This window comes from Myodes glareolus, chromosome 3 (genome assembly GCF_982192425.1).
Source record: "Myodes glareolus chromosome 3, mMyoGla1.1, whole genome shotgun sequence".
In the NCBI taxonomy this organism is placed as follows: Eukaryota; Metazoa; Chordata; class Mammalia; order Rodentia; family Cricetidae; genus Myodes; species Myodes glareolus.
This window is the reverse complement of record NC_142028.1, coordinates 24313517-24326172: the sequence shown is the minus strand read 5'-3', so window position 1 is coordinate 24326172 and position 12656 is coordinate 24313517. Positions and strand designations below refer to the sequence as shown.

The 12656-nt window shown below is 53.3% G+C and overlaps 1 protein-coding gene across 6 annotated transcripts in view; it reads right to left on the bottom strand.

Annotated features, from left to right (window-relative positions):
* The window catches only part of Tspan9 (tetraspanin 9), a 187527-nt gene that overhangs the window by 4244 nt on the left and 170627 nt on the right, over positions 1-12656 (bottom strand). For all 6 annotated transcript variants that reach the window (XM_087904173.1, XM_087904177.1, XM_087904174.1 and 3 more), the window contains 4 exons: positions 1672-1863; positions 1319-1393; positions 970-1071; positions 214-345 (listed from right to left, as the gene is read on the bottom strand). In XM_087904173.1, coding sequence (XP_087760299.1) covers positions 214-345; positions 970-1071; positions 1319-1393; positions 1672-1863 — 501 coding nt within the window. The remainder of the gene's footprint in view (positions 1-213; positions 346-969; positions 1072-1318; positions 1394-1671; positions 1864-12656) is intronic.

Sequence of the window (12656 nt, the reverse complement as noted above, 5' to 3'; positions counted from 1 at the left end):
CCCATCTAATCCTTCACCTTCTGACTCCCAACTGTGGAGCCAGCACACATGTACCTATGTGCATGTACACAGACGCACACACATACACACACAGCCACTGGCCTCACTCCAGTGTACCCCTCTCCCCAGCCCACAGTGAACTAATTCCCGTCATTCCTCCAGTTCACAGGCTTCCCGGATCCGTGAGCCTGAGGCACTGTTCTCCAGCCTCACCGTTCTCCACAAGGGGGTGGTGGTGTTGCGCCCACAACCCTGGGAGTTCTCCATGCAGCAGCGGTCAGGAACTATGTTCTCTCCCAGCACTGGATACCAGTCTGTGTAGTCAGTAACTCCACAACACCGCATCTGTGGGGAGGGAGGGAGGGAGGGAGGCCAGACATGACACTGCTGTCCCTATCCACCCAGGCTTTCCTCTCTCAGGCCAACCCCACCAAAGCAGTCACCCAAGAAAAGGAATGAGAAAAAGAGTGTCTTCTTGTCCTCTTTTTGAGCTGCAGCAAGGCCCCTAGACCAGCGAGGGCAGGGGGTAGGTGCAAGGCTGCTGTTCCTCCTGGCTGGAAACGATGTGGGACAGGAGATTTGTTCACTGGCACCTTAAGCTCTTTCTTCTGTGGCATGGGCCCTCCCAAGCTGATTGCCAGTCTACCCACCCGCCACTCCCTCCCAGGGTCTAGGTGGGGTACTCATCGGGGAACAGAGTCTTGTATTCCCCTCAATATCAGAGCCCGTCTCCTGAGCAAACATGACCTGGTGACTTCTGTCATTCATCAAGAAGTGAACCACTCACTAGAGTTCCTTAGACCTATCCACTCCTGCGTCCAGGTCATACCGCCTCCTGCACGCCTCTTCACCCCTCCCTAGTACTATTCGGTGGTCCTCTCTGATGTCCCAGTGGGCGTGGTGCCCCCCAGACAGTCTAGGTACCCATGGCTTGCCCGGTCCCACACCACGCAGAGAGTCGAGCCGCACCTCGGCCTGGATGATATTCCAGGCGTTCTTGAGCCCCACGTTGTTCTCAGTGTTGTACAGCAGCAGCCCTTCCTTCAGGTCCTGCTTGGCATTCTCGTTTACCTGGCAGATCGAGGCAACACAAGTTGGCTGGGACCAGGCGACTGGCTGTCCCCCCAGCCCATCCCAGGCCAGCTGGAAATGGTGGAGCAGTGTCTCTAGACTGGGTGGGGAAGTGGCTAGAGCGGCCCCTCGGGCCTCCTGCAGAGCACTCTGCAGGTTCTGCTAGCCAGTGCCTCCCCCTCCACCCCAACCGCCTGCTCTATCCCCAGGGCTGTGTGACCCACGTGGCTCCCCTCTGCAGGTTTACCTTGTCCATGTAGACAAAGAAGAGGATGAGCAGGATCAGCTCTGCCAGGAGGATGATCAGCAGCACGATGAAAAACTGGAAAGACAAGTCCAAACACGGATGGGTTCAGGACAGCGGCAATGGCGAGCGGTGGGTGCTAACAGGGAAGGGAGGGGAGACAGGGGACAGGCAGGGTTCCCACGGCAGAGAGGGTTCACCTACTCCTAAGCAAACCCGGACAGACCACATGTCAAAAAGTGAGAGGGACAGCTAGGGCTAGGGCTAGGGACAAAACATTATAGAAACAATTTCCACAGACTTAGGTCGGGGAGTCCCACCCAGGAAACAATGAAGGGACACGGGGTCCAACTTACACTGAGGAGCAAACACTTGTTTTCCTTGATGGCCCCAAGGCAGCCCAGGAAGCCTGTCACCATGACAATGGTGCCTATGGCGATGACAAGGTTGGCCGCAGACAGCGAGGGGAAGCTGGGGGAGAAGGTGGCAAAGTTGCCTTGGGACACGGAGAGCCAGATGCCCACTCCAAGCAGTCCGCAGCCACAGAGCTGGAGAGAGAAGGAACCAGTTAGACCACCATTGCTCTTGAATTCATCTCCCAGAACCCCAAAACCCCCACCCCTGACTCTGAGATAAAGATTATAAAAAGGCAGGTGCTGTCACAGACCCAAAGCCTATGACACACCCCCTTGCCACCCCACGCCTCAGTTTCCTCTTTGGCAAATGGGATGAGGCGACTTCATAAACCTCACGAGGTCTCTCTGGAGATCAAGTGAAATGGGATAAAGGGGGAAACAGAAAAATACACAACTGTGCAACTCGGGTTACCCCACTCGACAGAGAAGACCCCATGCTCAGAACGGAGGTTTGGGTGGAGGTGTGACCGGGGAAGGAAGGGCTGGTCTGTGGAGAGAACCCAGGGCACTGGCTCTCACAGCCAAGTCTTCGGTGGGTATTTCCCACTACTCTGAACAGAAGGGCTGCATACCCACCGATCTCAGAAGTCTGAAAAGCAAGTTCATGGGTAAAATAAAAAAGGTGTGTATGGCTGGCTAAGGGGCAGGACACAGGAGTCCATACTGTCTTCCTGTGTTGGTCAATCTTCATTATCATCTTGGTGGGAGCCACCGTGGAAACACACTCTGGGTGTGTCTGTGAAGGTGTTTCCAGAAAGCCTTAACTGAGGTGGAAAGGCCCTGAATGTGGACAGCACCATCCCTGAGGTTAATGAACAGAGAAAGGGGCAGGGCACCAGCGTCTTTCTCTCTGCTCCCTGACCTCAGGGCCCAATGTGATCAGCTGCCTCCAAGCTCCCACTGCCAAGCTTCCCTACTTCAGTAGGCTGTCCCCTCAACCTGTGAGCCACAAAAAAACCCACAATGAGTTTTGTTGGGTATTTTCTCAAAGCAAGAAGGTCGACACACCTCACCAACCACTGAACTAAACCAACTGTATGCATGATGGGCCTGTAAGCTGACCCTCTCTACCAGCACCCGTGGAGCTGTGACTAAAGCCAGCCGCTCCCCCTGGGAGAGAGTCCCTTCCACAGTCGCGAACCTCCACACCTGCACTGTTTGACGCTCTGCTTAACCGACACTCTTGGCTCCCGCCCAGCTCCAGGGAAGTGTGCTGAGTCTGAGGAGTCGATCCCTCAGCCAGCCAATATTTACTGAGTGTCTACAGCACAGGGCCCCATCCTAGAAAAGCTCCAGTCACGTTAGAGATGGCCTTCCGGGGGCCTCCATTCTGGTTGAATGGGAGCAATAAGAACGCAGTATCTGCCGGCATACAGTGGTGCCAAATAGCGGCTACAGGTGTTTAGAAGAGGTGATGACTGTCCTGGTCAGAGAAACCAGCTGGAGGGAGCAGTCACCAAAGGCTGGGTGGGTGTGAGGCAGGCGGAAGACAAGAATTTTTCACACAGAGTGAAAGGGTAAACGGCAAGGCTTGAGAGGCTCGGGTGTGAACTTCCCACTCAGCTCTGCCTGCCCTGCCTTGTGACTTTACAAACTTCAGGGGTGCAGATGCCTTCCCACGGACTAATGTGATGGCTATGGTTGGTTGGTGACCTGACAGCATCAAGAATTAACTAAAACTCAAGAGGCTGGGCACACCTGTGAGGGGTTTTCCTTGACGGAACTATTTGAAGTGGGAAGACTCACTCTCAATCCGAATCTTTTGAGGTAGGAAGATCAACCTCAAATCCAGTCCACACCGTCTGGTGGCAGCCTGTTTACCTACATAAAGGACATGGAAGGAAGGGGCACCTGCTCTTTGCCTGCTTGCTCTCACTCCTGCTGGCCAGTCGACTCCTTTACTGATGTTAGAGCCTACTTCTTCAGGATTCCGGTGTGTACTAAAGACACCCAGCCTCACGGACTGAACAACTACTGGATTCTTAGATTTTTCCATGGGGGTGAAAGCCATTGTTAGGATAGTTGGACCATGGCCTATAAACCACTCTAATAAATCTCTTGTGTGTGTGTGTGTGTGTGTGTGTGTGTGTTCTATAAGCTCGGCTTCTCTAGAGAACCCTGAGAAATAAAACCAACGAATACGCAGCACTGCTTGCTGAAAGGCTCTTCCTGAGCAGCACTGGGTGCTGGGACTGTGCTGACTGTCTGGCTCTCTGAAGTGAGTACAGCTCCCGCTCTCCGGCGGCTCTCACTGTGGGGAAGGAACGCACACAGACAATCAGACAATGCAATCCACGCTCGGGCCCTCAAGGTGAGGGGAAAGGGCATCGGCTTCTAGGAGTTGTGTTTCCTTCACCTGTGCAGCCCACAGACTCTAGGCACATGGTTATAAAATGTCAGGCCAAGGAAAAAGTGGAGAAAGCCATGAACTGTCCCAGCTAATGCCTGGATAGATAGAAAAGAGATTCTCATGGGTGTGTGTGTGCATGTACACACACACACACACACACACACACACACATGGGCAGTGCAAGCACAGATAAAATAAAAAGATGGAGTGTACCATATAAATAAGGATAAAAAGAGTGTTCAGAAAAAGGATAGATCAAGGTAAAAGGCCTCAGGTTAGGACCAAGCCTGTCTGCCAAGGAGGGTAAGCGGCTATGTGGCTGCCACAGATGACTACAGTGACATGTAGCAGAAGATAAAAGAGCCAGTGCTGCCAGGGGACAGACGGAACAGGACCTGGAAGGTAGGAAAATGCGGATGTTCTGCCCCAGGGCTGAGCGTGACATGATTTGGCAGATGTTCTTGACAGTCGCCATAGACACTGTTCCCAGAAGAGGCCACTGAGGGCAAGAGCCAGCCAGCACATGCAGGGACCACTGCAAAGGCTTGGGGAGAGCTGGTGGCCACACATCAGACGACCATGCAGGAGCAATGAGACATGGTCCAAGGGGACACAGGCAGTGTTGAAAATGAGCTGGGCTTGAGGACCGAAGAGAATTCTAATAAACGGGAAAACAGAAAGGTGGCCCCTAATGATGTGCATGCACATACACGTGTACACACACACACACACACACACACACACACACACACACACACACACACAATTACTAAGCCACAGGTGATTCAAGGATCTGTAGGGGACCAGAGTTAGGTCACATAATGGCTTTTGCACCAGAGTGACATCAAGTGAGACACAGGTCAAAGATCCTAGGATTCTGGCCTTCACAGGTCCAGAGCCACCAACTACCTCAAAGCCTTATAGCAAGAAAGGGTGTGTGCCAATGCCCTCTGTGACCACTAGGTGTTGCTCTTGTCTGTTACAGAAGCTTGTTGGGTTGGCCCGCGATGCCCTAAACTTGCATCCAGCCTGTCACCCTGACTTTTTTCAATCCGGTCAGTTTTCTGTGCTGCCGTCTCAATTTTTCTTTCATTAATCATACCCTGGAAAATTCATGATTTTGAACCAAAGATTTATGGCTCTAGAAATAGGACCCTGGAATGAGTAACAGAAAGCCCTCCAGGGCAGGTATTTGTTTTAAATGGAGGAGCCTGGCCTAGAGACTCCTGGGGCTGCAAGACACGCCCATCACCCTGCTGCTGCAGGCCTCCATGGTCCCTGTGCCCCAGGTCTGGAGCCCTCATGGCAGAGGCCTCTCCATCCTACTCAGCGGGAGCAGGCCTGGTATGGTCACTTCAATTCTTGGAGAGCTCCTATGGTGTCCAGGAGTATTTCCCTGGGAGCCCTCAGCAGTTCCGAGTCTCCTGGGGCCATGTTTCTCCCAGTTGTCTCTCTGACTTCACACCCCATGTCCTTCAATATGATCTTTAAGCTTCACAGACGTCAGCGCAGGGTCCTCCTTCCACCTGGAGGGTAAGAGCTGAACCCCACACTCACGTTTTGTCTCACTTCCCACCTGAGACCCCACCATGCTGAGATCTAGGCAGTCTCAGCACATCAGAACCTGAACCTGACTCCTGGCCAGTCTCCTCCCAAAGTCCCCATATCCATCTCCCACCACCCATCAGGCCTCACCCCTAGTTATCAGGCAATCTGCCGCGCCACAGGGCACGCACAGCGTGACCCATGTCCTCGAAGTCTCCTGCTGACATGAACATTCCACTAGTGGCGATGGGTGACCCACTCCCACCTGAGGCTCTAGGCAAGAAGACAACAAAGGGTGGGGCCTTGTCTTACAGCTGATGCCACTGAGGGAGACAGAAAGACACTGCCAGGCGGGGATGGGCCCCACCCTCTGGATTCAGGTGCTGCTCCTGTTTCTGCTACTCCTTAGGAGACCTGACTGCCAAGTTAACAAGCACTAAGACATCCTGCCTCAGCCCCCACCCATACAAGACCCCTCCGCCCTGGCCCTGCTTTTCAATCCGCCCTATAGAAAGCTGCCTGGATCCCTTTTCCAAAATGCCCCTCTCCTCACATGTCTATGCATCCTTAGATTCGCCAGTTAACTCCTTGAGAACACTCCCACTACAGAGAGCTCCCATTTTCCCCACTGACCCAGAGAAGGATGGGGAAATGGCACATACTCTCTGGGAGGCTTCAAGTTGGGGCAGAAGCAGGCCAGAGCTCAGATCTAGCAGATGGCTGTGGGCAAGAGAGAGGTGGTAACTGCAGACACAGGTTTAGTGTGGACTTAGGGAACAAGGCCACCCTGGGCAGGGAAGAGGGCACAAAGACAGGAAACCAGCTCTCAAGTCAGAGCAGGGTCATGGCCAGGGTGAGGCAGTAGAAGGGCAGGGAACCACTCCCATCCCCATGGTGGGAACCATTCAGGAAGCATAAGGCCATGGTGGCCTAGCCAAAGCTGGGTGCCAGAGAGCTTAGTAAGTGGCATTCGAGAAAATTCCCTTCTAAATCCAGAGGGTTGTCTCAGCTGAGATGACCGAGCTGCCATAGAGCCCAAGGCTGAAGAATCTGGGGCGAGGCAGAGTGACTCAGGGCATCAGGACCCAACCAGTACAAGCACCAACTAAGGGGGTCATCAGTCCCCTTGGGTGGTCCAGACCTGGCTGGAACCTATTTCCAAGCAAGAGCAAGCCAAGGAGGCTCCTAAGTTCCAAGCTTCCTCTGTAGTTCCCTCAACCAGAGCCTTTCAGAAGTTTCATTTCAGGGCAGCAAAGAAACCCACACAGGAAGTTAAGACAACCCCTACCCTAATGTCTGCACACAGCCCATCAAGGATGGGATGTAGGTCTATTGTTCATGATACATCTCCAGGGTCTAGAATAGCACCCTGACCCTATCCATGCACTGGGGCCACTTCTCCAGGGCCATTTCACCTGGACCTTGCCCCAGTCCTGCAGAAGGAAAGGCACAAGCCCCATAGCATAGGGGAGATGAGTCCATGGCTGTCTTAAGCATCCTCACCTCCCAGGAGCTCCACCCAGCACGTGTCTGGCAGATAAACTGAGGCCCAGTCAGCACATGATCACACCAAGATAGCACTGCAAACCAATTCCCCACACTATTAGTAATCGCCGGCCTAAAGTATCCATGCCATACCTCATCTTCAGTGGGGCTCGTGCTGATGGATCAGGCCGATACACATTTCTGCCCCCAGGTAGGATGTGCACATGGGCATTCCATTTCTCCAGGCCCATGGCTTCTCTTCACCTCACTCTGGGCCTTCTAGCCCCATTCAGTCTAGCTCAGGGAAGACACCACCCGTATCACCTCCACCTATCCAGACATTCACAAGGAAAAATGTGGGCCCTCCCAGGGTGAAGTGAGGAAGGGCAGTCCAGAGTGCATGCTAGCCCACAACCCAGGCTTCTGTCGCCAAAACCACAGCTCTTTTCAGGAACTAGATTCATGGTCTTCTATTGTTCTTCCACCATAGGGTCCTGGAAATTCTCGGAATGCAGAACGTTTTTTCAGCAACTGAATGGGTGAGGGAATGAGTGGGTGGGTAGGAGGCCTGAGCAGGCAGGCCACAGGCCGTAACAGGAACATGCATGCATGCACACACGCGCATGCACACAAACTCCCACCAGAAAAGGATCTCCCTATGTACCCTGCCCTCTCTACTCCTAGAAGCCCCAATATCCCCTCAACAACTTCTGACCTGGTTGGGGTATGCTCTCCTGCCTCAGCTTAGCACAGCCCTGCACACCACTGGCCTTGTAAACCCCATTGCTTCCTACACCTGAAGAAAGCTTCCCCGGACATGGGCTGGAGAACAGATACCAGCCGTGGCCCCGAACCACCCCCAGCCCTCCTCAATCCCTCTTAGCCAGCAGAAGACATCAGAACACAAGGGCTCACGGCTTCCCCAGTGCTCTCTATGAACTGGGGCCAGGCCCAAGGCATAATGGCATTTAATAAATTAGCAGATATGGCAAATAAGAGACCATCAAAATCGTTTTAATTGCACAGCCTGACACACTGGCTCCTTTAGGAGCCCGCCTGGCCCCGAGAGAGGCCAGCCGGCTAAGAACTTTGCAGTGGGGGGCACAGAGGATCCATGGGGGTGGAAGAGGGGCTGCTACTTTGTATTGCGAGCGGCCCTCTTCCCTCCCTCTGAGGGCTCTGCAGCTCATTCATTCTCATAGCCATAAAGAGAGACAGCCAGGGCTGATGGCTGGTGTGGAGGGGAGCTGTGGAACACGCTTCCAATTCCATACCCAAGGAAAAGAAAGGACAAAGTCAGAGACTTCTGCCAAAGTCACCCAGCTGGCAGGAGGAGAGTTGACTGTGGCGACTTGGTAGGGCCAGAGGGGAGACAGACATGCCAGGCCCCCGGAGCTGAGCGTTTGCCTGCACATTCCTGTCCCCTCCACACACCTCCAGGGAGGGAGTGTACTATCGTTGGATCCCACTTCCCTGTGGCTAGCATGCATCGGTCCTCATTTCCAAGAAGCTCACCAGGAACAAGTGTGACAGGCCTTTAAATATTTGAACACGTGTACTTAGCGCCGCTCTCTCCCAAGTCTCCTCCTGGCCTAGGAAAGGGTTTTTACATCTTTCGCCTCTGAGTCACCCTCTGCTGCTCATCTGTCGCTCACTGAAAGTCACCCTAACTAGGGGAAACCAGTACAGAGGCAAAGAAACCTCTGCCCCACCCCCATCCAGCTCTCTGCCCTTCTCACAGCCTAGCCTCAGTCCCATTGGGCTGCCCAGTAGCCGCAGCAGCTCTACCTCACGCTGAGGGTGTGCGGAATCTCAAGCTGAACAGAACGCTTTCTTGGTCATTCCTCACTGGATGCTGTTTTTCTCACAAGCCTCCAATTTCTTCACAGCTCCACTTCACAGTCCCCAGCTTATAGGTGACAGGGAGATCACACCCATATCTCTAAGTCTAATTTTCCTTCAAATAAACATTGCATAAAGCACCTGAAACCCACAACCCAGTTACATTTTGATGATTTCAGCGAGGTCTGGTTCTGTCCTGATGAATGTGCAGAATACTGCGCAGGGGACGGTGCGTCTCTGAGGCTGCCACCCCTGATTATGACTCCAGAGTGCTGTCTTTTCAGACACCATTGTCAGCCCTTCCCCAAGCCCTCCACACCCCCATCAGTACAGAGTGAGCCCAGTTGTGTTTCCGTGTCTACGTGTCTCAACACAAACACATGGGAATGAGAACAACCCTCTCAAGGGCAATCCCACCAGGCCCAAGGACAACACCTGTCACTGCTCTGTGGGTTAAGGGCCTGGGCGGTGGCGAAAACCAGTCACCACCTCCCACCAGTGGCACCAAGGGCTCATTGTCCTCTTGTCTCTGGGAGGGTCGCGGCTGGCGTTGTTGGCGCATGACTCATCTGATGGGACTCTGAGATCTGGCTCTGGCATATGGGACCAATTCTACTCAGCACCTTGCTCTTTCCATGGGCTTGGTGGGACTCAAGAATGACCCAGTGTGAACAGGGGACCCTGCATCTACCCTGGGCTTCAAAGCCCGCTGAAGGGTGCAAAAAGATGTTGGTCTTACAGAGTGAGGGGCAAGGACTACTGCCTATCCCATGCTGTCCCAATTAAGTCCTTAAACTTAGGGCCATTCCCCCAGGCGGAAATGGCACCCATTCAGGGTGGCGGCCCTGTCACATGTTGTTCCCAGACCCTCAACTTTCTCAGAAGTCAGTGTTCCCCCATCTGTTAGCATGGCCTGGAGTGTCCTGCATGGCTGGACACTATGATGGGGGGGGGGGGTGTGCCATCCTCACAAGGATGCTCATGCCCAGAAGTCATGAAGCATGAGGAATGGCCCCCAGAAGGACCACAGAATGATGAGTGGCTGGGAGGCCAAAGAGCCCCAGATGACACAGAGCACCTCAGGCCTGTGTAGGAAGAGTGATCGCTCAGCAGTCCATAAACATTGATCCCGCTGCTGCCCTTCCCACACTGGCGCACTCCAGCAGAAGCACACTTTTGTACCAATCAAGTACGTTCCGGGTCAAGAGATCTGCCTAGTCTGCTGAGCCACAGGACGCAAACGAGGTGGGACCCAGGCAGGTGTCAGGGAGAAGGTATACCAGGGCACGGCACACTTGTGACTCTAGGTTCCCAGGCTGTCACTAATTCAACCAGTCTCGATTGGCTCTTTACTGCAGGGGTCAGGGCTGGATCCCCAGACTGAAAGATTCAGCTTTAGGCCCTAGACACAGGCACACAGTTGTTTCTCAGGTTCTCCCTGTATTTTGGAATACACAGGAGGTCATGGGTTAAGCACAGATAGGACAGGCCCAGGAAAGAGTCCCAAGAGGAATGTTGATAATCTAGCCATGGCCTCCAGGTCCCTGCTTTCTAAACTAGTGGACTAGAATGGTCCTTTGATGGAGGGGAGGGACCTCTGTGACCACTGGCCAAGCCTATCCCAAAGGGGTGGGGAGGCACTGGGTGTCCTGGCTGGCCACATGATCCTTCCAGATGTGTCTCTGCTCACAGAACAAGAGAAAGAAGTGCCTCTCGGCACTGGGGACATTGCAAGGGTGAGCGGCTGATGTGTGCTGCATGCCTGCTGCTCCTTGGAATATAAATACTGTAAGAGGTGCTGGGCTATTGTTCCAACTTTTAGAAAATGTGGGGGTTGGGGAAAAGTCAAGGGAACCTTGAATTCACACTACATCATAAGGCAGAGTTCAGCTTATCTGTGGCACCACAACTCATCCCTCATATATGGGCCTGCTCTTCTGCTTAGGGGAGGTCCCCCCCCTCCGACCCACCTTCAGATGTAGAGAAAAGTCACACAGTGACATTACTTTGCCACTAAGTGGCTTTATTCTGCTACCTCTACCCCTCACCACAGGGGAGGTAATGGCATGAGGGTGAATCTTTGGCCACATAAAGTCCAGGAAATGACACAAGAACTACACAGAGAGAAATCAGCAGAGACAGTGACTGACAATCATAACCAGCTCTGCCCCTAGCCCGAGACCCACATGTGATCTGCTTTAGCCCTTCGGTATGGTCAGCCTGTGATCTGTCTTCTCGAGGGATCAGAGGCCCACAGTCCAACTGGACTGCCAGCAAAGCTGTCCCCACCCACGCCAGAAGGGTGGCATTTCTGACATGCTCTGTGGGGGATATGGCCAGTTAAGCTCAGTCTCTGCCAGAGATGGTCTCAGCACCAACTTAAGTGCCAACCTGAGATCCCTCTCAACTCGTGCCAAGAGCCCAGCTTGCTGTGCTCTTGCAAGATGGAATTGTGGGCCATCCCTCCCTTCTAAGATGTATACAGTCACTCTTGCTTCAAGCTGCTGGTGCCCAGTATCACCCAGAATATTCACCCACAGTCATGCAGTCAGGTCTTGCCCACGGAACTCCTGTATCCCTCTATCTCTGCCACCTCCTTCTGGAGGTGACAGCCAAGCACTCAGGAGGCCACCAAGCAGCAAGCAATCCTATCTGAACACCTTGTCTCTGCTACCCTACCCACTCTTCCTAACTCAAGGGGGCACAGATAATGGAACAAGGGCACAGAGAGGCCAAATGGCAAAGGAACCTAGGTGGTCAGCCCACTGTGTACCATACCTTAGATCTAAGCTCCCCACTGGGCTCCTAAAAAGGCATAAGGAGTGTCCCTTGCACACAGCCCTATTTTAGGGAGGAAGGCTAGTCACAGCGCCCTGTATTAGCAAGCCCTGTGGCCTGGAGGTACACGCTGTCTTCGTCTCATGGTTTTGTAGGCCAGCTCGGCTAAGAAGCCTAACCTCGCTTAGCATAATGCAGCACTACAGGTGTGACACAGAAATTTCCTAGCCTGGCACAGCGTAAAGAAGGAAGAACTGGTGACAATGGTGGTAGTGTTACCATGGCAATGGAGTGATGAAGGAATAGTACCAATGATGAAGCCAGCATTTATTGAATCTTTGTGCCCAGTTAGGAGCTGAATCCTAGCACGTCCCACAGAAGTCATCAGAGGTAGCTTCCATTGTCTCCCCAACTTTGTAACTAATGAAAGTAAGAATCCCAGAAGCTGAGTAGCCTGTCTCTACTTGCAAATGAGTTGGCAGAAAGCTGGGCTTCCATTGCAACCTGCCATGCTCCCCATCTCATCACTGTACCCTACTAGGCCTCCTACAGGCCTAAAGAAAACAATCTCAATCCTTGTTTTATTCTGTATTTTCAATAACTTCTAACTTAAACTAAGTTGGCGGAAGTGGGGATGCATGTTAAGCAGTGTAGAGAGCCAGGACACAGCGCAGGGTGGGAAAAGCAAGCAGGGTGCTGTAGCAAGGTTCCCAGGCCAGGGCTCCCCACCACCAGCTGTGAACTACACAGTCTCAGGAGCATGAGAGGGGTGCAGGAAGGTGGCGTGTGTCAGGGCCCACGTCTAGGGAAGACATGGACGAGGTGGACATAATGGGGTGGAGGCGGCAGGTAACACACCCCAGATGGTCCTGCTCTTGGCTGACTGTGTGCCAGAGTCCTAACTATCCTCTGTGAGACAAGGCCG